Source organism: Scyliorhinus torazame, chromosome 15 (genome assembly GCF_047496885.1).
Source record: "Scyliorhinus torazame isolate Kashiwa2021f chromosome 15, sScyTor2.1, whole genome shotgun sequence".
In the NCBI taxonomy this organism is placed as follows: Eukaryota; Metazoa; Chordata; class Chondrichthyes; order Carcharhiniformes; family Scyliorhinidae; genus Scyliorhinus; species Scyliorhinus torazame.
In genome coordinates this window covers 147,174,850-147,200,135 of record NC_092721.1, presented here as the reverse complement: position 1 = coordinate 147,200,135, position 25,286 = coordinate 147,174,850, and the positions used below count along the sequence as shown (strand labels likewise).

General features: G+C 50.2%; 1 protein-coding gene across 4 annotated transcripts in view; it reads right to left on the bottom strand.

Annotated features, from left to right (window-relative positions):
- nup58 (nucleoporin 58) overlaps positions 1-25,286 on the bottom strand; it is a 101,161-nt gene that overhangs the window by 60,115 nt on the left and 15,760 nt on the right. For all 4 annotated transcript variants that reach the window (XM_072476902.1, XM_072476905.1, XM_072476906.1 and 1 more), the window contains exons 5-7: positions 21,212-21,343; positions 8,939-9,049; positions 6,345-6,375 (exon numbers count right to left, since the gene is read on the bottom strand). In XM_072476902.1, coding sequence (XP_072333003.1) covers positions 6,345-6,375; positions 8,939-9,049; positions 21,212-21,343 — 274 coding nt within the window. The remainder of the gene's footprint in view (positions 1-6,344; positions 6,376-8,938; positions 9,050-21,211; positions 21,344-25,286) is intronic.

Here is a 25,286-nt window from a genome sequence, read left to right as displayed (position 1 = left end):
TGCCACATGCCGCCCTGAGGTGGATGAGGTGATTAAAGGACTGGGGAACATGCAGGCAGGGAAGGCCCCGGGACCAGGCGGGTTTCCGGTGGAATTCTACAGGAAGTATATGGATCTGTTGGCCCCGCTCTTGGCGGGAACCTTCAATGAGGCTAAGGAAAGGGGGATGCTACCCCCGACAATGTTGGAGGCGACGATATCGCTAATACTGAAACGTGATAAAGATCCGCTGCAATGCGGGTCATACAGGCCTATCTCACTCCTAAATGTAGATGCCAAACTGCTGGCAAAAGTGATGGCGGCAAGGATAGAGGATTGCGTCCCAGGGGTGGTGCATGACGACCAGACAGGGTTTGTAAAGGGGAGACAACTGAATGTTAATGTACGAAGGTTGCTGGGGGTGATGATGACGCCCCCACCGGAGGGGGAGGCAGAGATAGTGGCGCCGATGGATGCAGAGAAGGCGTTCGATAGGGTGGAGTGGGACTATCTGTGGGAGGTGCTGAAGAGGTTTGGGTTCGGTGAAGGGTTTATTAGATGGGTCAGACTCTTATATGGGGCCCCGGTGGCAAGCGTAGTCACAAACCGGCAAAGATCGGGGTATTTTCGGCTACATAGGGGTACAAGACAAGGGTGTCCCCTGTCCCCGTTACTGTTCGCGTTGGCAATTGAACCACTGGCCATAGCGCTGAGGGATTCTAAGAAGTGGAGGGGGGTGCTTAGAGGGGTAGAGGAGCACAGAGTGTCGCTCCACGCAGATGATCTACTGCTATACGTTGCGGACCCGGTAGAGGGGATGCCAGAAGTAATGCAGATATTTAGGGAGTTTGGAGAGTTCTCGGGATACAAACTAAATATGGGGAAGAGCGAGATTTTTGTAATGCACCCCGGGGAACAGGGAAGGGGGATAGATGCTCTGCCGCTGAGGAGTGGAAAGGAACTTCCGATACCTGGGGATCCAGGTGGCCAGGAACTGGGGAACCCTGCATAGACTTAACCTGACGCGACTGGTGGAGCAGATGGAGGAGGACTTGAAGAGGTGGGATATGGTGCCGCTATCGCTGGCGGGCAGAGTGCAGGCAGTTAAAATGGTGGTCCTCCCGAGGTCTCTTTTCGTGTTTCAGTGCCTCCCCATTCTGATCACAAAGGCCTTTTTAAAAAAAATAGACAGGAGCATTACGAGCTTTGTGTGGGCAGGAAAGACCCCGAGAGTAAAGAGGGGGTTCCTGCAGCGCAGTAGGGACAGAGGGGGACTGGCGCTGCCGAGTTTGAGCGACTACTACTGGGCCGCCAATGTGTCGATGGTCTGTAGGTGGAAGAGGGAGCAGCGTGGAAGAAGCTGGAGATGGCGTCCTGTAAGGGAACGAGCCTAAAAGCGCTGGTGACGGCGCCGCTGCCGTTCTCCCCGAAAAGGTACACCACAAACCCAGTGGCGATGGCAACCTTGAGGATCTGGGGGCAGTGGAGGCGACACAGGGGAGTGACGGGTGCCTCGGTGTGGTCCCCGATAAGGAATAACCACAGGTTTGTCCCAGGGAGGATGGATCGGGGTTCCAGTGTTGGCAACGAGCAGGAATTAGGAAGCTGAGGGACCTGTTTATAGACGGGACGTTTGCAAGTCTGGGAGCACTAGAAGAAAAATATAAGTTGCCCCCGGGGAACGCCTTCCGGTATATGCAAGTGAGGGCATTTGCGAGGCAACAGGTGAGGGAATTTCCGCAGCTCCCGACGCAGGGGATCCAAGATAGAGTGATTTCTGGGGTATGGGTCGGAGAGGGCAAAGTGTCTGAAATATACCGGGAGATAAGGGACGAGGGGGAGGCGATGATAGAGGAGCTGAAGGGAAAATGGGAAGAGGAGCTGGGGGAAGAGATTGAGGAGGGGCTATGGGCTGATGCCCCAAGTAGGGTAAATTCCTCGTCCTCGTGTGCCAGGCTTAGCCTGATTCAATTTAAGGTTCTACATAGAGCACATATGACGGGAGCAAGACTGAGCAGGTTTTTCGGGGTGGAGGACAGGTGTGGGAGGTGCTCGGGAAGCTCGGCGAACCACACACACGTTCTGGTCGTGTCCGGCACTGCATGAGTTCTGGGGGGGCGTGGCAAGGGTAATTTCAAAGGTGGTGAAGGTCCGGGTCAAGTCAGGCTGGGGGTTAGCTATATTTGGGGTTGCAGAAGAGCCGGGAGTGCAGGAGGCGAGAGAGGCCGATATTTTGGCCTTTGCGTCCCTAGTAGCCCGGCGTAGGATTCTACTCATGTGGAAGGAAGCGAAACCCCCAGGCGTGGAGGCCTGGATAAACGACATGGCAGGGTTCATAAGATTGGAACTAATAAAATTTGCGTTGAGGGGATCGGCTCAGGGGTTCTCCAGGCGGTGGCAACCGTTCCTTGACTATCTCGCGGAACGATAATGAAAAGATAGAAATGACAGCCGCAGCAACCCAGGGGGGGGGGGGGGGGGGGGGGGGAGGACTATTTTGTGTTTTTGCTATTTGTTTTTTTTTGTTGTTGTTTAGCTGTGGTTGTTAGTTCACTGTATTATTTAAATACCAGTTAATGTATAATCCCTTGTTGAGTTGTAAAAACGGAAAAAATTTTGTTTGAAAAATTTTAATAAAATATCTTTTTTTTTAAAAAAGAAAATGGAAGCCATTCCATTTTGATCATTGCTACAAACCCCACTCCTTCTCTGTCAGATGAATGACATTTTTGCAACCCGAGTGTTGGATTTGTCTCAAAGATGTATTTCCAACTACATATGCACTATCACTGCATATTTCAAACTCTGGAACACTGCCCAACTCTGCCCTTGCCTCAGCTCACCTGCTAATGAAACTCATCAATACCTTTGTTTCCTCTAGACGGGACACTTGGCCAGCCTCTCACATTCTACCCTCTGCAAACTTGATGCCATCAAAAGCCTGCTGTCCATGTCCAAACTTGCAATGCTCACCTAGCACCCCTGTGCTCTTGACCCACATACACAGATATAAGAAATACCTCCATATTAAAATTCTCATTTTTGTCAAATCCCACGATGACCAAACCTTTCCCTGATGACTGCACAACATTCAGCACCATTCACAACTCCTCAGATACTGAAACAGTCCATGTCCAAGTGTAGCAAGACCTGGACAATATCCAGGCTTGTGCTGACAAATGCCAAATAACATTCACGCCACACAAGTGCCAGGCAATGACCATCTCCAACAAGAGGGTCGAACCATCACCCCTTGATATTACATTTGCTGAATCCCCATTATCAACATCCTGGGGGTTACAAGTGACCAAAAACTGACTGGACTAGCCGTATAAATACTGTGGCTACCAGAGCAGGTCAAAGGCTAGGAATCTTGTAGCAAGTAACTCACCTCCTGACTCCCCAAAGCCTGTCCACCATCCACAAGGCACATGTCAGGAGTGTGACGGAATACTCTCCACTTGCCTGGATGAGTACAGCTGCAACACCATTCAGAACAAATTAGCCCGCTTGATTGATACTCCTTCCACAATCATTCACCCCCTCCACCACTAACGAACAGCGGCAGCAGTGTACCATCGACAAGATGCACTGCAGGAACTCACCAAGGTTCTAAGGTATCACCTTCCAAACCCATGACCACTTCCATCCAAAAGGACATGGGCACCAGATACCTGGGAACATCACCTGGAATTCCCCTCCAAGCCACTCACCATCCTGACTTGGAAATATATAGCTATTCCTTCATTGTCTCTGGGTCAAAAGCCTGGAACTTCCTCCCTAACAGCACTTTGGGTGTACCTAACTTCAGGGACTGCAGCAGTTCAAGAAAGCAGCTGACCAACACCTTCTCAAGGGTAAATAAGAATGGGCAATAAAAATGCTGGTCTAGCCAGTAATGTCCATAACCTGTAAAATGTTTTTTTTTTTTTAAAAAAAGAGTCGCGAACAATATGGCCATCACAGTTTTGGATGAACTGACGTTTATAGAATGGAAGACAAGCTCGTGAGATATTCTCTGTAATGTTGGAACAGGGAGCAAACAGTCTTTATGAAAGGAAGATATTCTTTTCAATTTTCACATTTTTATCAATTAAGGGGCAATTTCGGATGGCCAATCCACCTGCCTAGCACATCTTTGGGTTGTGGGGGTGAGGCCCACCCAGACATGGGGGAGAATATGCAAACATTCACATGGGCAGTGACCTGGGGCTGGGATCGAACCCAGGTCCACGGCGCTGTGAGGCAGCAGTGCTAACCACTGCACCACATTGGGGAAGATATTCTTGTATTCCAGAAGGCCAGGTAGTGAAGGACAGACCTCGAGCAAATTTTTTAAAACATTTTTATAAACATTTAACATGCACTGCCTAATCCAACTACCACAGTTTGGCTGTTCCCATTGATAGGAGCACAAGTGAATCCTGAACTAATACCCACAAACTGCATACAATTAACAGATACGGAGTGAATCAAAAAGAACTTTGGGGTGTCAAGAAATACCCACCATATTGTTGGATAGGTGAAGTTACAAGAATGCAAAAAATCTGGGACTGCCAGGATGGCGCAGTTTGTTTCAATGGAGCCATGAAACTGAACAGAATATTCCCTGACACAATGTGGATGTGATATACAAGATCTGCAAGAAGCACTGCAATAACTCCCCTAGATCACTTCAATAGATTGCGAACAGTTTGAACCAGTCTGTGATAGTGGTGGGTGAGTGGGATCAGGGGTGGGTGAATGATCTTTTAGGCCGAGACCAAGAGACCAAAGTTAGCACATCTCATTTTCATTTTAAAGCATCTGACTTTATTCTTCATGAAAATTCCACAATTAACACATAGGATAGCCTTCATCTTAATTTTACTTCCGTCAAATACCAGCCTTTCAGTCTTGTTTCTCCCATTTCTTCACTTGTGTAAATTTAAATTATATCTAGTGCTTCCCGCTGATTTTCTTGCCTACTGTGTCCACTTGATTGTTACTTCCTTTCGGTATTTTTTTTTTCTTTTAAATATTGGTTTGCCTCAGCAAACCCCTTCATTAGTTTTATCTTCAGGTGATATTTTGCAGCGTCTCCATATAATTTACATTTTTTAAAAATAACTTTCTTTAAAATTTAGAGCATCCTATTTTATTTTCCCAATTAAGGGGCAATTTAGCATGGCCAATCCACCTACTCTGCACAGAGAACATGCAGTGCAGAAGGAGGCCATTCGGCCCATCGAGTCTGCACCGACCCACTTAAGCCCTATCCCCGTAACCCAATAACCCCATATAACCTTTTTGGTCACCAATGGCAATTTATCATGGCCAATCCACCTAACCTGCACGTCTTTGGACTGTGGGAGGAAACCAGAGCACCCGGGAGGAAATCCACGGGGGGAACGTGCAGACTCCGCACAGACAGTGACCCAGTGGGGAATCGAACCTGGGACCCTGGCACTGTGAAGCCACAGTGCTAGTCACTTGTGCTACCATGCTGCCCTTAAAACTCTGGGTCTGGAGTCACATATAGGCCAGATCAGACAATTGGCAATGGTTTCATGATCATTAGATTTTTATTGAATTCAAATTTCACCATCTGCAGTGGCAGGATTTGAACCTGGGTCCTCAGATCACTAGTCCAGTGACAATACCACTACGCCACCATCTTTGGGTTGTGGGGATGAGACCCACAGACACGGGAGAATGTCCGTGTGGAGTTTGCACAGTGACCCGGAGCTGGGATCGAACCTGGTCCTCAGTCCCATGAGACATCAATGCATCATTTATTTTATAACTTCCATGGAATATGCTTATATTTGTAACATTAGTATAAACATAATGGAGCATTTTTTAATAATCTTTATTAGTGTCACAAGTAGGCTTACATTAACACTGCACTGAAGTTACTGTGAAAAACCCCAAGTCACCACGCTCCGGCGCCTGTTCGGGTACACGGAGGGAGAATTCAGAGAATGTCCAATTCACCTAACAGCACGTCTTTCAGGACTTGTGGGAGGAAACTGAAGCACCCGGTGGAAACCCATGCAGACACAGAGAGAACCTGCCAACTCCGCACAAGTCAGTTAATTTCATTTTACTGAAATTGACAAGACCAAAAGAATGCATGAGCTTTAGAAGTAAATTAACTACACCCGGGGCTGGTTTAGCACACTGGGCTAAATCGCTGGCTTTTAAAGCAGACCAAGGCAGACCAGCAGCACGGTTCAATTCCCGTACCAGCCTCCCCGAACAGGCGCCGGAATGTGGCGACTAGGGGCTTTTCACAGTAACGTCATTGAAGCCTACTTGTGACAATAAACGATTTTCATTTCATTGTTCAAGATTTTAAAAAATACATACACATAAATACTTACTCAGGCCGAACTCCAGTTGAACATTTATCATCTGTAAAGGATCAATATACAATCTATGAATGCACCCAAATATACAGGACAAATAGAATAAATGTTGCTCAGTATACAGCAATCAATTTTTCTTCCAAAGGAATCAAGAACACCCAAGTAATTTCATTTAATACTGGGGACAGCAATGGTGCAAAACCATTAGTTGGTTGTTATTTGTGCTTGATTGGAAGTTAAAATGTCAAAATTACAAAGCAAGTTTTATATTTCCCCATTTCCCCACACGATACCTCAAAAATCTCTCATTTATCCATGATTTACACCTGCACACTACACCTTTCATTTGTCAACAGTAATACTTCCGAACCACTGGCGTGGGTTTTTGTGGTCCTCATTTTGAAATGCCACTGGCAACTGACACAAAAAGTGGGTGTTTGTTAAACTCCCACACATCTTCACATCACAGCCTGTATACCCTGCTTGATACTTTGCGCCAGTTTTAAGGTACTGTAAGTAAAACATGCATTTGTGGAGTGAAAATTTGTAATGTGTGTCTAGTATGTCCTGGCTGTGAATATGGGGTCAACTGCATGCTGGGTGGATGCAAAATCATAATTTTTGGGGCCGATTGTATGCCACCTATGCACCACAATATATGGTGTTTATTGTCTCTCACCAAATTAAGAGTTCTAAATCTATACAGCACACTTGGGCAGCACGCTAGCAAAGTGGTTAGCACTGTTGCTTCACAGTGCCAAGGACCTGGGTTCGACTCCCGGCTTGGATCACTGTCTGTGCGTAGTCTGCACGTTCTCCCAGTGTCTGCGTGGGTTTCCTCCAGGCGCTCCGATTTCCTCCCAGAAGTCCCGATAGACGTGCTTGTTAGGTGAATTGGAAATTCTGAATTCTCCCTCAGTGTGCCGGAACAGGCGCTGGGGTGTGGCGACTAGGGGGATTTTCACAGTAACTTCATTGCAGTGTTAATGTAAGCCTACTTGTGACACTAATAAAAGATTATTATTAACTGCAAGCTCACTGTCAGACCATAATTACAACATGGGCAGCATCATTTTGTGACACTGCAAAATCATCCGAGCAGTAAAGACAGGCAAGGACAAGGAAATCAGTGATGTTCTATTCTATGATGTAACAAACAGATCTTGTTACAAATTGCCAGCAAGCCATGGTCCCCCACACCAGAAATGCACTCAGCAGTTACTTCCCAACAGCATTAGAATCGAAATGATGTAAAGGAATGTAGCCCCTTTACTCAAAACGGGAGGAAGGCATAAAATTCAAGGTAATCAGGCAGAGTCAACACGGTTTGCACATTCTCCCCGTGTTTGCGTGGGTTTCGCCCCCACAACCCAAAAGATGTGCAAGCTAGGTGGATTGGCTGCGCCAATTAAGGGGCAATTTAGCGTGGCCAATCTGTCTACCCTGCACATCTTTGGGTTGTGGGGGCAAAACCCACGCAAACACGGGGAGAACGTGCAAACTCCACACGGACAGTGACCCAGGTCCGGGATCGAACCTGGGACCTTGGCTCCGTGAGGCAGCAGTGCTAACCACTGCGTCACCATGCAGCCCGACTCCGAATATCTTTAAGGATTAGGTAGATATTTTTGTGATAAGTAAGGGGGTGCAAGTTATCGGTAATGTGGAGTTGAGGTCACAATCCGAACTTATTGAAAGGCAGAGCAGGCTCGAGGGCGGTGCGTGGCCTTCGGCTCTTGAATTTGTATGTTCGTATGAATCCTCCATCTGATATTTAAGATATATACACAAATTGTTCAATCCAGAATAGATAGTTATTTAATCTTAGATTAACGGCAGCACAGTGGTTAGCACAGTTGCTTCACAGCTCCAGGTGACGAATGTGATATAAAATATTTACTTTAAATATATTAGTTACTGTAATGTAGATGTAGGCAGGTCTAATTCATGTTAGTTCACAGACAAAGGATTTCAGAGAGCATGGCAAGGAAGGGGTGTTTAGTGTATGAGGAGAAAAGGATGCTGGGTAACAAGAGGCCAGGGGAAGGAATGAAAAGTGAGCCAATTAGGATGTATGGCCAGATCAGGAGGGGTATAGGATGACCTATGGGAATCGTGTATGTGAAACCTGATGCCATTTGAATGTGTTTGTAGAGATTTCTTTGTTCTCCAACAGCACTTGATTCTGGAGACCTAGGAGACTGCTTGTGTTCTGGGGTTTTGTGCAACGAGTCAGACTTGCAAGTCGAATAAAAATAACTAATGCTATGCCTACAAATCCATCTCGAGTTTTATTGAGGCCAGACTGACGGGTAAAGAAAGTTATGTTTTGTCACAGGGTCCCAGGTTCGATTCCTGGCTTGGATCACTGTCTGTGCGGAGTCTGCACGTTCTCCCTGTGTCTGCGTGGGTTTCCTCCGGGTGCTCCGGTTTCCTCCCACAGTCCAAAGATGTGCAGGTTAGGTGGATTGGCCATGCTAAATTGCCCTTAGTGTCCAATAATGTTGGGTGGGGTGCTCTTTCCAGGGGCCGGTGCAGACTCGATGGAGCGAATGGCATCCTTCTGCACTGTAAATTCTATGATATGAAGTCCAGTAGATATTACTCACTTTTCTTATCTGAAGATCCACTGAAATCTATTCCACCAAGTCCTTCACTAGCTGTAGTGGTTGGAATAGCTGTAGCTAGTGCAAGATTTAATCCCAGTGATTGACCAAGTCCTAAATTTGAGAAAATCATTTGATTACTGTCAAAGCTTGTAACTGTTCAATTAAATTAAGTAATACACAATTTTTAAGCTTTCATCTAAAAACACAAAATAAAACATGCTACCTGAATTTAATCAGTGTGCTCCCTATTATGTTAACCACCTGACAGCTACTGCAGGGTACTTAACTCCATGAGGAAGCAAATCTAGTTACGAAACGTCTGCCGCTATCTAACCACACTCTCATCTTTCTATTAAATGCTTCTGTCCTTAGCAGATTCTGGACTCTCTTCTACCCTGGTCATTGCCCTGGTATGGTCCCCGTTATTTCTCCATCAAATCCAACGGGCACGAACCTCAATGTATATGGTTCACAACTGGCTTTCCTATTTATCTCTGCACAAGGCAGCACCCGCTAAAGTACCACACTTCCAGCCCTTCTTGCTCAGTTTCAGGGGGTATTTTCATTTGAAAACCCACATATTTAATGAGATAAGGAACCAACATAGGTGAAGTGGCCAGAAAAGCCAAGGGAAAAGAGACAAAGTAGAAGTTAGTCAACAGAGTCAGAGGCTTTCAGAGGTTCATTGGTGGAAAAAATAGTGGGGCAGCCTTTGGGGCTCCAGCCACTCCACTGACGGCCAAGATGCTCAAGAGCACATTGGCGTTGGGTGTTTGATGAACACTGGCGGGTTGTGTCGGGAAGCCTCTGCAAATCGATGGAATAGACCTTGGCTCCCATCCTTTTGTCGTTGGAGATGACTAACAAAACGGTGAAGGCACATGGAGCCACGATAAAAGGCATGGAGGTGGCCCTTTCGAGGGATAGTGATAAGATTGCCTCTCTGGAAGCAGAGATGTCTCTTCTGGCTGAAGTGAATAAAGTAAATGAATGATTTGGAGAATCATTCCAGGAGACAAAACATCGGAATTGTGGGGCTGCCAGAGGAGATGAAAGGCCCAACTCCCACAGAGTTTTTGCGGAGATGTTTGAGAAGTGGGGGTGTGGCAGGAGCGGTAGTCGCGCAGCTTCACAGCTTTAAAGAAAAAGAGCAGGTCCTGAGATGGGGAACCAAGATTACAAATGGGAAGGACCGCCATCGGGTTTTACCAGGATGTTGGAACGGAGTTGCCGAAGAGGGCTACATTCAACAAAGCCAAGGCTGCCTGTTTGGGGTGGTATCCCCGACGTGGCTCAGAGTGAATTTTGAAGGAACAGACATTTTAATGCACCGGGAGAGGTGGATTCATTTGTAAAGAAGCATGGGCTGGGCACGGGGTGATAGAGGTTATTGTATATTTCGGATGGGCAGGTTGAATTGTTGGGGATCCTTATTTATGTTTTGTCTGATCTTGTTAGGGTTGAATGTTTTCCAATTTGGACTTAGGTCTGGCGTTTAGGTTAAGGTGGATTTTTGTTCTGTGTATCTCTCTGTTGGAGTACTATGTGTTATGGGGTTTTTATACTTTGTTATTTTTTGTAGTCATTTTTCTTCACTCTGGGTGGGAGCCACCCAGATAGCCGAAGAGTTAGCTAATAGGAGCGGTGTTGAGGGGTTGATTGCAGCTCATTATAGTAGCTCTGTTTTTGTTCATTTTGAAATGAAAAAATCATTTCGCTTATTGTCACAAGTAGGCTTCAAATGAAGTTACTGTGAAAAGCCCCTAGTCGCCACATTCCGGCGCCTGTTCCCGTAACAGCCTCCCTGAACAGGCGCCGGAATGTGGAGTTCAGTTTACTAGAAGTAGGTTTTGTTGCTAATGGCCTGCTGTTTTTGTATGCATGTGTGTGTGGCAGTGCTTGAGGGTGAGGATGAGGCGGAGTAGGGCTGGTTTGCTGACAGTGACTGCAATTTTTCTTTGTCTAATCTTCGTGGGTCTGGTGGCCATCTTGGGTGGGCCTGTTGTTGTACCTAAGTAACTGTTGGATATTCCCTCTTGCTGGAAATGGCTGACTCTAAATTGGGGAAGGGGGCGGCAATTCGTTTGATCATCTGGAATGTCAGGCGGTTAAATGGCCCCATGAAAAGGTTGAAGGTATTTGCTCACCATAACAGTTTAAACATCGATGTGATGTTTCTGCAGGAGACTCATTTGCGGGTCAGAGCCTGCCACAGTTGCGGAAAGGGTGGGTGGGTAGACTTTTCATTCGTGCTTTGATGGCAAGGGCCTGGGGCATTTTAATCAATAAGTGGGTTCAGTTTCCTGCCACTATGATTTTGGCTGACCCCCAATGGTAGACATATCATTGTCAGTGGCTCTTTGGCAGGCAGCTCGGTATTTCTGGTTAATATCTAAGCTCCATGCTGAGGAGCCGGGTTTGATGTCCGTGTGGAGTTTGCACATTCTCCCCATGTTCCCTGTTGGATTTGCATTAGCTTACTTTGGGTGGTGACTTAAACTGTACTCTGGAACCCAGGCTGGATGGTTCCAGGCCCAAATCTCTGACTCCATCAGAGGTGGCCAGGGCACGGGAGGCAGCGGGTTACTCAGCGATTGTAATTTCAGACTACGTCTCACATTTTGTTGATTTGGCACTGGAATCAGGTCCTTCCCAGCATCCGTCATGGAGAATGGATACGGCATTATTAGCACACAAGAAACTGTGAACGCATGTCCACTGCCATTGGGGAATATATTAAGTTTAATAAAAGTGAGTCAATCTCACCTTCTACGCTGTGGGAACCCCTTAAGGCAGGCATTTTCAAAGTGGGGGTCGCGACCTGCGGGGGGGTCGCGACCTGCGGGTGGGTCGCGGAGCCAGCCATCGCGGCGTTCCCGATTGCGGGAATTCACACGCAACAGCCGCAGCAGCTGGCTTTTAACAATGCCGGTTGCAAGCGGCTTTGAAAATGCCGGCTGCAACCAGCTAAAAAAATGCAGGCGCACTGCACATGTAGCCCAGGAGTGTTGGGACCTGAACCCAGGGTCATAGTATGATCACGGCAAGGCGGTGGCTAACTGCATGGTGATCACCGATGATGAACAAGGCTATGACCTTGATCTGTTTTGCACCCTTAAACATTACTGTAATGATCTGGAGTATATATTCCTCATGGTTTAATCATGGACAGAACTGAACGTTTGGCAAGGGATATAATGAAAGCCATGGAGAATCATCACATCGTCTCCCTCTGTGTACTGAAGGGTGGCTATATGTTTTTTGCTGACCTTTTAGACTACATTAAAGCACTGAATCGAAACAGTGACCAGTCAATCCCAACGACGGTGGACTTCATCCGCTTGAAGTTACTGTCATGATCAGTCAACAGGGAAGCTACTCAAGAGTTTACGGACTGAGGTACGAAATTTATGCTCTCCTCCTGTGAACCTGACTGGAGTGACATCATGAGGAACAAGCAGGCTCACTTCTCGCACTACCAGAAGGACATGGAGGCTTTGGAGAGAGTACAGAAAAGGTTTACCAGGATGTTGCCAGGTATGGAGGGTATTAGCTACGAGGAGAGATTGAATAAACTGGGATTGTTCTCCCTAGAGAAACAGAGGCTGAAGGGCGACCTGATAGAAGTTTATAAAATTATTAGGGGTATAGCTAGGGTGAACAGTTAGGAGGCTTTTTCCCAGGGCAGAAATGACAATTACAAGGGGGCAGATGCAGAGCAATCTCAGTGATACAGATGCAGTTAAAGAACTCAGTGAAAAAGGACATCAGGTCTGTGAAAGATAAGTGTTGAGCCACAGATTGTGGCCAGTGAAACAAATACTGGCTAAGGAATAGAGTTTATGCTGGCAATGGTGGATAGAAACTAGAATTGTGGTGGTGACTAAAGACAATGGCTTCACCTTTTCAATATTTAGTTGGAATAAATTTCTGCTCATCCAGGGCTGAATGTAGGACAAGCAGAGCAATACTTCAGAGGCAGTAAAGGGGATCATCAGTACACATGTGGAATTTGACGTGGTGTTTTTGGATGATGTCACTGAGGGCAGCATGCGTTTGATAAAGTTTCTCATGGCAGATTGATGGAAAAAGTGAAGTTGTATGGGGTTCAGGGTGTACTAGCTAGATGGATAAAGAACTGACTGGGCAACAGGAGACAGAGAGTAGTGGTGGAAGGGAGTGTCCAAAATGGAGAGAGGTGACTAGTGGTGTTCCAAAGGGATCGGTGCTCGGACCACTGTTGTTTGTGATATACATAAATGATCTGGACGAAGGTATAGGTGGTCTGATTAGCAAGTTTGCAGATGATACTAAGATTGGTGGAGTTGCAGATAGCGAGGAAGACTGTCAGAGAATACAGCAAAATATAAATAGATTGGAGAGTTGGGCAGAGAAATGGCAGATGGAGTTCAATCCAGGTAAATGCGAGGTGATGCATTTTGGAAGATCTAATTCAAGAGCGGACTATACGGTCAATGGAAGAGTCCTGGGGAAAATTGACGTACAGAGAGATCTGGGAGTTCAGGTCCATTGTACCCTGAAGATGGCAACGCAGGTCGATAGAGTGGCCAAGAAGGCATACAGCATGCTTGCCTTCATCGGACGGGGTATTGAGTACAAGAGTCGGCAGGTCATGTTACAGTTGTATAGGACTTTTGTTAGCCCACATTTGGAATACTGCATGCAGTTCTGGTCGCCATATTACCAGAAGGAGGTGGATGCTTTAGAGAGGGTGCAGAGGAGGTTCACCAGGATGTTGCCTGGTATGGAGGGTGCTAGCTATGAAGAAAGGTTGAGTAGATGAGGATTGTTTTCGTTGGAAAGACGGAGGTTGAGGGGGGACCTGATTGAGGTCTACAAAATTATGAGAGGTACGGACAGGGTGGATAGCAACAAGAGTGGGGGTGTCAATTACAAGGGGTCACGATTTCAAGGTGAGAGGGGGAAAGTTTAAGGGAGATGTGCGTGGAATGTTTTTTTTTTTTTTTTTTTTTTTTTTTACACAGAGGGTGGTGGGTCCCTGGAACACTCTGCCAGCGGAGGTGGTGGAGGCGGGCACGATAGCATCATTTAAGATGCATCTAGACAGATATATGAATGAACTTCCAAGATTCGATTCTATGTTGAAGACCTGGGGCGAAATTCTCCCCCAACGACGCGATGTCCGCCGACTGGCGCCAAAAACGGCGCCAATCAGACGGGCATCACGCCGGCCCAAAGGTGCAGAATGCTCCGCATCTTTGGGGGCCGAGCCCAGCATTGAGGGGCTAGGCCGACGCCGGAGGGATTTCCGCCCCGCCAGCTGGCGGAAATGGCGTTTGTTGCCCCGCCAGCTGACGCGGAAATGCGGCGCATGCGCGGGAGCGTCAGCGGCCGCCGACAGTTTCCCGCGCATGCGCAGTGGGGAGAGTCTCTTCCGCCTCCGCCATGGTGGAGGCGGAAGGGAAAGAGTGCCCCCACGGCACAGGCCCGCCCGCAGATCGGTGGGCCCCGATCGCGGGCCAGGCTACCGTGGGGGCACACCCCGGGGCCAGATCGACCCGCGCCCCCCCCCCAGGACCCCGGAGCCTGCCCACGCCGCCTGGTCCCGCCGATAAATACCAGCTTTGATTTACGCCGGCGGGACAGGCAATTTCTGGGCGGGACTTCGGCCCATCCGGGCCGGAGAATTGAGCGGGGAGTCCCGCCAACCGGTGAGGCCCGATTCCCGCCCCTGCCCAATCTCCAGTACCGGAGACTTCGGCGGGGGCGGGATTCACGGCGGCCAACGGCCATTCTCCGACCCGGCGGGGGGTCGGAGAATGACACCCCTGAAGTGGAATTTCTACCAACAATTGCCCGACTCAAGAATCATGCCACGACTTCCGGGTTGCGGCAATGCGGAGCTAAGCCATGCGATTCGGCAGCTCCCGCAAAAACGGACTTTTTTGAAAACCAACCCGTGGGGAAGGAAGGAGAAAGGTCCCCAACCAACCTGTATGGATCGGACCTGCAGCGAAACGGCAAAAAAAGCGGCCCTGGAGCAGCAAGAGAAGAAGGGGAAAAAAAACAAAATGGCAGCGCCAACAGACAAAGAAGAGATGCAGGAGTTCATCAAGCGCTGCTTTGAGGAGATGCGCAAGGAGATGGTGGCGCCTCTGCTGGCGATAATTGAAGGACTTGGAGCAACCCAGAAAGCCCAAGAGGTGAAGATCCAGGAAAAAGTGAATGTGAACGACGATGAGCTCGTAGGCCTGGCGGAGAAAGTGGAGCGGCACGAGGCGCTGCACAAGACGTGGGCGGGAAGACTCGAAGACCTGGAGAATAGGTCGAGGAGAAACAACTTGAGGATCCTGGGACTCCCAGAAGGAGTGGAGGGGGCCGATGCCGCGGCATATGCGCGCACAATGATCGGGACGCTGATGGGTGTGGAGGCCCCCCCGGGATTGTTGGAGCTGGATGGGGCGCACCGAGTGCTTGCGAGGAAGCCCAAGGCAAATGAGCCGCCAAGTGCGATGGTGGTGAGATTTCACCGGTTTACGGACAGAGAGAGGGTCCTGAAATGGGCCAAGGGGGAACGGAGCAGCAAGTGGGACAATGCAGAGATTAGAATATACCCGGATTGGAGCACGGAGGTCGCTAAGCGGAGAGCGGGTTTCAACCGGGCCAAAGTGTTGCAGCCAGCGCGACTGTGGGTTACACATAATGGCCAACACCACTACTTCGAAACACCCGAAGAGGCGTGGACCTTTTTACTAACTGAAAAGCTGGACTCTAATTGAGGGTTTGTGTGGGAGGGGGGTGTTTGAGGGTTGAAGTATGATGGTTGTTGTACATAGGGGGTCAATCACGCACAGGAAATGTTATGTGGGCTGGGGGAGAGAGACAAGGTCACGACAGGAGGCGCCATGGGGGGTGAGACAGGCTTTGGAAAGCGCGGGGTTTTCTTTCCCGCGCGCGGCAAGAAAGGCGGGAAGGGGAACGAAGGAATGTATATTGATTGGGAGATTCCCACACAGGGGGGGGGGTCAAAGGGATGGCGGGGGAAGCCGGGGTCAGCAGGTGTCAGCTGACTTACGGGAGGGATATGGGGGGAGCAAAAAAGCTAGACGGGGATCTAGCGAGGGGGAGGGGAGGAGGGGAGGGGGGGAAGGGTTGCTGCTGCACTGGCCGAAAGAGAACGGGACACAGAAGAGGTGGCTGGGACGGTGGTCCTCCGGCTGGGGGAATGGAGAGGGAGGGAGACGCGGACAAGGGACTGGCCCAGAAAAGGAGATGGCTAGTCGGCGGGGGAGGTAGGAGGACTGATAATGGGAGGGGACTGGACCCAGCACTGGACCGCTCCAGATCAAGGACGGGAAGGAGGCCGGCAGCGGCCAAGGTGCTCAGGGGTTTTATGGATCAGATGGGGAGGGTGGGGGGGGGGGGGGGGGGGAGTGGACCCATGGAGGTTTGCAAGACAGCAGGTAGGGAATTTTCTTTTTTCTCCCACGTACATAAGGTTTACTCCCGGATAGATTTCTTTGTTCTGGGTAGGGCACTTATTCCGAGAGTGGAGGGAACGGAGTATTCGGCCATAGCCGTGTCGGACCATGCCCCGCACTGGATGGAAATGGGGCTGGGAGAGGAGAGGGACCAACGCCCGCTGTGGCGGTTGGACGTGGGACTGCTGGCTGATGAGGTGGTATGTGGGAAGGTGAGGAGGTGCATTGAAAGGTACTTGGAGGCCAACGACAACGGGGAGGTGCGAGTGGGGGTGGTATGGGAGACGTTGAAGGCGGTGGTCAGGGGAGAGCTGATCTCCATTAGGGCTCATAGGGAGAAGACAGAGGGCATGGAAAGGGAGAGGTTAGTGGGGGAGATCTTGCAAGTGGACAGGAGATACGCAGAGGACCCGGAGGAAAGAGTACTCAGGGAACGGCGACGGCTCCAGAGGGAGTTTGACCTACTGACCACGGGCAAGGTGGAGGCACAATGGAGGAAGGCGCAGGGGGCAACCTATGAGTACGGGGAAAAGGCTAGTCGGATGCTGGCGCACCAGCTCCGTAAGAGGGCGGCAGCGAGGGAAATAGGGGGAATCAAAGATGGAAGGGGAGCCACGGTTCAAAGTGCCACGAAAATAAATAAGGTATTCAAGGCCTTCTATGAAGAGCTGTACAGGTCCCAGCCCCCAGAGGTGGGAAGGGGGGGGATGAGGCGATTTCTGGACCAGCTGGGGTCCCCGACGGTGGAGGAGCAGGAGGCGGTTGGTTTGGGAGCACCAATTGGGTTGGAGGAGCTGAGTAAGGGCTTGAGGAGCATGCAGGCGGGGAAGACCCCAGGGCCGGACGGGTTCCCGGTGGAGTTCTATAGAAAATATGTGGACCTGCTGGCCCCGCTGCTAGTGAGGACATTTAACGAGGCAAGAGAGGAGGGAACCCTGCCCCAGACAATGTCGGAGGCGACAATCTCTTTGATTCTTAAGCGAGACAAGGATCCACTGCAATGTGGATCGTACAGGCCGATATCGCTCCTCAATGTGGACGCTAAGTTATTGGCAAAAGTGCTGGCCACGAGGATTGAGGACTGTGTCCCGGGGTGATTCATGAGGACCAGACGGGATTTGTAAAGGGCAGGCAGTTAAATACCAATGTGCGGCGGCTCTTAAACGTGATAATGATGACATCGGAGGAGGGAGAGGCGGAGATAGTGGCAGCTATGGACGCGGAAAAAGTCTTTGACCGAGTAGAGTGGGAGTACCTCTGGGAGGTATTGCGCAGGTTTCGGTTCAGGGGAGGGTTTATTAAATGGGTTAAGCTCCTTTATAGTGCCCCGGTGGCGAGTGTAGTGACGAACCGGCGGAGGTCGGGAGTACTTTCGGCTGTACCGAGGGACGAGGCAGGGGTGCCCCCTGTCCCCCCTGTTGTTTGCACTGGCGATCGAACCCTTGGCCATATCACTTTGGGATTCCAAGAAATGGAGGGGAATAGTCCGCGGAGGAAAGGAGCATCGGGTATCGCTATACGCGGATGACCTGCTGCTATACGTGGCGGACCCAATAGAGGGGATGGTGGAGGTCATGCAGACTCTGAAGGAGTTTGGGGAGTTCTCGGGCTACAAGCTTAATGTAGGGAAGAGTGAGCTTTTTGCATTACAGGCAGGGGACCAAGAAAGAGGGAAAGGGGACCTACCGCTGAGGACGGCGGAGAGGAGTTTTCGGTATCTGGGGATACAGGTGGCCAGAAGTTGGGGGGCCCTACATAAACTGAATTTGACAAGGTTGGTGGAGCAAATGGAGGAGGATTTTAAAAGATGGGACATGCTCCCACTCTCGCTGGCGGGTAGGGTGCAGTCGGTCAAAATGGCGGTCCTTCCGAGGTTTTTGTTCGTGCTTCAGTGCCTCCCCATCGTGATCACCAAGGGCTTTTCCAAGAAAGTAGGTAGGAGTATTATGGGGTATGTGAGGGTTAGAAGAGGGTTCTTGGAACGCAACAGGGACCGAGGAGGGTTGGCTTTGCCAAACCTAGAGAGTTACTACTGGGCAGCAAACGTGGCGATGATCCGCAAGTGGGTCATGGAGGGAGAGGGGGCGGCATGGAAGAGGATGAAGATGGCGTCCTGTAAAGGAACGAGCCTGGGGGCGTTGGTAACGGCACCGCTGCCGCTCACGCCGACAAAACACACCACAAGTCTGGTGGTGGCGGCAACGCTAAGGATCTGGGGCCAGTGGAGAAGGCACAGGGGTGCAATGGGAGCATCGGTGTGGTCCCCGATCAGGGGTAACCACCGGTTTGTCCCGGGGAAGATGGACGGGGGGTTCCAAGGCTGGCATCGGGCGGGGATTAGAAGAATGGGAGACCTGTTCATAGACGGGACATTTGCGAGCCTAGGGGCACTGGAGGAGAAATTTGAGTTACCCCCGGGAAACGCATTTAGATAGATCATATAATTTACAGTGCAGGAGGCCATTTGGCCCATCGAGTCTGTACCGGCCCTTGGAAAGAGCACCCTACTTAAGTCCACGCATCCACCGTATCCCCATAACCCAGTAAACCCACCTAACTTTTTGGACACTAAGGGGCAATTTAGCCTGGCCAATCCACCTAACCTGCACATCTTTGGACTGTGGGAGGAAACCGGAGCACCCGGAGGAAACCCACGCAGACACGGGGAGAAAGTGCAAACTCCACACAGACAGTCACCCGAGGCCGAAGTTGAACCCGGGTCCCTGGAGCTGTGATGCAGCAGTGCTAACCACTGTGCTGCCCCAATTGTCCAGAAAATTTCTTCCTCCTGGATGCAGTTCTGTAGGTGGTTCCTCATGTAGCAGGGGAGGGCTTTTGTGAGGCAATAGGTGAGGGAATTTCCGTTGCTCCCGGCACAAGAAGTTCAAGATAGGGTGATCTCGGGGGTATGGGTCGGGGAGGGCAAGGTGTCGGAAATATACCAAGAGATGAAAGCAGAGGGGGAAGCGCTAGTAGAAGAATTGAAAGGTAAATGGGAGGAGGAGCTGGGGGAGGAGATTGAGGAAGGGCTATGGGCTGATGCCCTGGGCAGGGTTAATACCTCCTCCTCGTGTGCCAGGCTCAGTCTGATACAATTTAAGGTGGTTCACAGAGCGCATTTGACAAGGGAGAGGCTGAGTAGGCTCTTTGGAGTAGAGGATAGATGTGAAAGATGTTCAGGGAGCCCGGCGAACCATGTCCATATGTTTTGGTCATGCCCGGCATTGGAGGGGTTCTGGAGAGGAGTGGCGGGAGTTATATCTCAGGTGGTGAAAGTCCGGGTCAAGCCAAGTTGGAGGCTAGCAATATTTGGAGTAGTGGATGAGCCGGGAGTACAGGAGGCGAAAGAGGCCGGAATTCTGGCCTTTGCATCCCGGCGAAGGGTCTTGCTATTGTGGAAGGAGGCGAAGCCCCCTAGCCTGGAGGCCTGGATAAACAACATGGCGGGGTTCATAAAATTGGAGAGAATTAAGTTTGCTTTGAGAGGGTCTGCACAAGGGTTCTACAGGCAGTGGCAACCGTTCCTAGAATACCTCGCGGAGCGTTAGAGGAAGGTCGGTCAGCAGCAGCAGCAACCCTGGGGGGGGGGGGGGGGGGGGGGGGGGAAACGAGAGATTGCTGGAGGGGACGGATGAGCGGGGGATAACATGGAGGGTGGGGGAAACTGGCACGAATGGGCGAGAGCCAGTGTATAAAGCTATGTAAATATACCATCTTGCCATGTATATATCTTGCTCAGGGAGAATTTGCGTTATTTTGTTACCGGGGGGGGGGGGGTTATTATTTGTAAGGGGGAAAAATTGTGTTGTTAAAAAACCTTAATAAAAATATTATTTTAAAAAAAGAGTCATGCCACCAAAAGTAATTTAGCAGACTTTTGTGTGAAACCCAATTGCCACATAACATGAAACAGTGATTACCTAAAGTAATAATAACAATAATAATCTTTATCGTCACAAGTAGGCTCACATTAACACTGCAATGAAGTAACTGGGAAAAGCCCCTAGTCGCCACATTCCAGCGCCTTTTCGGTACACAGAGGGAGAATTCAGTCCAATTCACCCGACAGCACATCTTTCTGAACTTGTGGGAGGAAACCCACGCAGACATGGGGAGAACGTGCAGACTCCGCACAGACAAAAGTAAATTTCACATTTCTGGAACAAATTTCCAAACTGCAGATTCAAATTAATTTCTAATTCCATCTCTCTAAACAGCTGAAAATGAACAGAGAACAGTACAGCACAGGAACAGGCCCTTCGGACCACCACGCCTGTGCCGACCATGCTGTCTGTCTAACCTAAAACCTTCTATAATTCCGGGGTCCCTATCCCTCTATTCATCATGTATTTGTCAAGGTGCCCCTGAAACGTCACTATCGTACCTGCTTCCACCTCCTCCAGTAGAGAGTTCCAGGCACCCACTACCCTCTGTGTAAAAAATCTTCCTTTGCACGTCTCTAAACTTTGTCCCTCGTACCTTAATAATCCCCTAGTAATTGAGTCTTCCACCCTAGGAAAAAAGCTTCCGACTATCCACTCTGTCCACGCCCCTTAATTTTGTAGACTTCATCAGGTCGCCCCTCAACTTCCATCATTCCAGTGAGAACAAACTGAGTTTATCCAACCTCTTCTCATAGCTAATGCCTTCAATACCAGGCAACATCCTGGTAAACATATTCTGTAGCCTCTCCAAAACCTCCTGGTAGCGTGGCTCAATAGTTTCAAGAAATTCATAGTTTCAGCTACATCTGATATTTAACAAGGAACACACAGACCACACACACATAAGTCTATTATAGCATACCGACCTGTAGTGGAGGTGCCTGCACCCTGAAAGAGGCTGCCACCTAAACCAGTCAAAGCACCTCCCAACGTTAGGCCTGTTGGTACTGATGCGGCTGTAGGTGCTCCACCTAAATTTAATGCAAATCCTGTAGAACCTGCAAAAGAACAAGTTATTGCTAAATTCAGAAGGAAAATCTGTCGAAGTAACCAAATTAGCTTTTAGAATGCATATTCTTCAAAGCCAATTATTTCTGAACATTTCTAATCATACACAACTAAACGTCATCCTTTGACTTAAATTTATGCTGGGCCAGATCTTCCAATCAGCGGTAATATCACAGTGACTTCTCCTGACTGATTAAAAGTGTACCCGTCTGTTGGTAAGGGCATATAATGAGGTGAGGGAGAAGAGAGAGCTTCCCTCTACATTATCGCAGGCTTCGATATCCCTAATTTTGAAGAAGGATAAGGACCCAGAGCAGTATAGGTCCTACCGCCTGATCTCGCTGCGAAATGTGGATGCCAAGCTGTTGGCAAAGATCTTGGCCTTGTGGATCAAGGACTGTCTGCCAGGGGTGATAGGGGAGACCAGACGGGCTTTGTAATGGGGAGGAACTTGTCGGTGAACATTAGGTGCTTGTTAGATGTGATTATGATGCCCCTGGTGGGACAGGAGGTGGAGGTCGCTTTGGATGCTGAGAAAGCCTTTGATCGAGTAGAATGGGAGTATCTGTGGGAAGGACTGGGACGGTTTGGGTTCGGGCAGTGGTTTGTGGTTATACACGGACGAGTTAGAAATGGATAAGAGAGGGGGGGGGGGGGGGCACAGAGTTCCACTATACACGGACGATCTGTCACTTTATATTTCGGACGCATTGGGAGGCAATTTGGCGGGGGGGGGGGGGGGGGGGGGAGCATGAACATCTTAAGAGGAATTTGGCATTTGGCTGGTTTTCTGGGTATAAATTAAACATGGGGAAGAGTACGGTCTTCCCGATTCAAGAAAGGGGACAGGAGGGGAGCTAGGCGAGCTGCCGTTTAAAGTGGTGCGGAATAACTTTAAATACTTGGGCATTCAGGTGGCGTGGGGATGCGAACAACTGCACAAATTGAACCTGGCAGGGTTCGTAGAGTAGATGAAGGGGGATTTTAAGAGATGGGACGGGCTCCCACTATCGCTGGCGGGTGCAAACCATGAAAATGACCATGCTTTCAAGGTTCCTATTCGTCTTTTAGAACCATCCGATTTTTATCCAAAAGGCCATTTTTAGGAAAGTTTGTTTGGATGGGGAACCCCCCCCCGGGTAAAGAAGGTGTTGCTGGAGCGGGGACATTGGGGGGGGGGGGGGGGGGGGGATTAATTGTCACATGTACCGAAGAACAGTGAAAAGTATTTTTCTGCGGCCAAGGGAATGCACATAGTAGACAAAAAAGAATAATCGGCAAGAGTACATTGACAAATAGTACATTGACAAACAGTGATCAGTTACAGTGCGGAACAAGGGGCGAAACAAAGCAAATCCATGAGCAAGAGTAGCTTAGGGCGTCGTGAATAGTGTTCTTACAGGGAACAAATCAGTCCGAGGGAGAGTCGTTGAGGAGTCTAGTAGCTGCGGGGAAGATGTTCCGATGTTTAGACGTGCGGGTCTTCAGACTTCTGTATCTTCTGCCTGATGGAAGGGTCTGGAATAAGTCAAAGCCTGGGTTGGAGGGGTCTCTGAGGGTGGAGGGTGCCTCGGTTTCTGTGAATCATAGATTTGCTCCAGGAGGTGGGACGCGGGGTTCCAAGGGTGGCAGCGGGCAGGGATCGAGCGGTTTGGGGACCTATTTGTGGGGGCAGCATCTTGAGCCAAGAGTAATTGGAAGAGGAGTTAGAGCTGCCCAGCGGAAATGGGTTCCGGTACTTACAACAACAGGATTAGTTTAGGAATCAGGTAGGTTTATAAGGAATTAATGGACTGGGAGGGAGCTCCAATAGGAGACGTTAAACGGAAGCAGGAAGAAGAGCTGGGGAGGGAGGTGGAGACTGCGTTATGGGAGGAGGTCGAGGAGAGTGAACGCATCCTCTTGGTGTGCTAGGCTTAACCTTAATAAATTCAAAGTGCTTCATAGGACGCATATGACGGTGGCCAGAATGAGCAGGTTCTTTGAGGGGGTGGGGATAGGTATGGGCGGTGCGTGGGGTGCCCACAAACCACATCTTTTGGGCTTGTCTGAAGCTGGAGGGATTCTGGAAGGGGTTTGCTGACATTATGTCTGAGGCACTGGAGTCCAGAAGTGGCAATTTTCAGAGTGTCAGAAGACCCAGGAATCCAGGGAGCAAGAGAGGCCGACGTCTTGGCCTTTTCCTCCCTGGGAGGTCGGAGACAGATCTTGTTGGAATAGAGGGACTCGGGTTGCTGAAACCGAAGGTGTGAGTGAGTGACCTCAGGGAGGATATAGGGGAAAGGTAGGGGGGGGGTGGGGTGGTAGGGCGTTACTTATTGACTGTGAGACTTCCGGTCTGTTCTCTTCTTCTTGGTTTTGGTTTCGTTTTATGGATATATTTATTTATTTAAAAAAAAAATATGGGGCGAAATTCTCCGGAAACGGCGCGATGTCCGCCGACTGGCGCCCAAAACAGCGCAAATCAGTCGGGCATCGCGGCGCCCCAAAGGTGCGGAATGCTCCGCATCTTTGGGGGCCGAGCCCCAACCTTAAGGGGCTAGGCCCGCGCCGGACGAACTTCCGCCCCGCTAGCTGGCGGAAAAGGCCTTTGGTGCCCCGCCAGCTGGCGCGGAAATTACATCTCCGGGTGGCGCATGCGCGGGAGCGTCAGCGGCCGCTGATGGCATTTCCGCGCATGCGCAGTGGAGGGAGTCTCTTCCGCCTCCGCCATGGTGGAGACCGTGGCAAAGGCAGAAGGGAAAGAGTGCCCCCACGGTACAGGCCCGCCCGCGGATCGGTGGTCCCCGATCGTGGGCCAGGCCACCGTGGGGCACCCCCGGGGCCAGATCGCCCCGCGCCCCCCCAGGACCCCGGAGCCCGCCCGCGCCGCCTTGTCCCGCCGGTAAGGTAGGTGGTTTAATCTACGCCGGCGGGACAGGCATTTTAGCGGCGGGTCTTCGGGCCATCCGGGCCGGAGAATCGCGGGGGGGGGGCCCAACCGGCGCGGCTCGATTCCCGCCCCCCGATGAATATCCGGTGGCGGAGAATTTGGCAACCGGCGGGGGCGGGATTCACGCCAGCCCCTGGCGATTCTCCGACCCGGCGGGGTGTGGAAGAATCTCGCCCTATATGTTTATTCAAATTTTCCAACAGAATTTTTAACAACCCCACCCCCCCATAACAAAAAGAAACACAAACACAAGTCAAAAATTATACAAAACTTATACATTGGGTTTCCCCCATATACAGTAACCCCCCCATATGACATTCAAAGGTACCCATAGGGAAGCTCCCCCCACCCAGCCGAATTCCCCCCCCCCGAAAGAGACCCCCCCCTTGGGTTGCTGCTGCTGCTGTTGACCTCCTCCTAACGCTCCGCGAGATAGTCTAGGAACCCCTGCACAGACTCTCGTAAGGCAAACTTTATCCTCTCCAGCTTAATGAACCCTGCCATGTCATTTATCCAGGCTTCCACACTGGGGTGCTTCGCGTCCTTCCATAATAGCAAGATCCTCCGCCGGGCTACCAGGGACGCAAAGGCCAGGATACCGGCCTCTTTCGCCTCCTGCACTCCCGGCTCGTCCGTTACCCCAAATAATGCCAACCCCCAACTCGGCTTGACCTGGACTTTCACCACCTGGACTTTGGACATAGTCCTCGCGAAACCCGTCCAAAACCCATCCAGTGCCAGGCACGAACAGAACATGTGGACGTGATTCGCCGGGTTTCCCGAGCACCTCCCACATCTGTCCTCCACCCCAAAGAACCTACTCAACCTCGCCCCTGTCATATGCGCTCTGAGTAACCTTGAATTGTATTAGGCTGAGCCTGGCGCAAGAGGAGGAATAATTAACCCTACTCAGGGCATCAGCCCACAGACCCTCCTCTATCTCCTCCCCAAGCTCCTCCTCCCACTTGCCCTTTAACTCCTCTACCGAGGCCTCCTCCTCT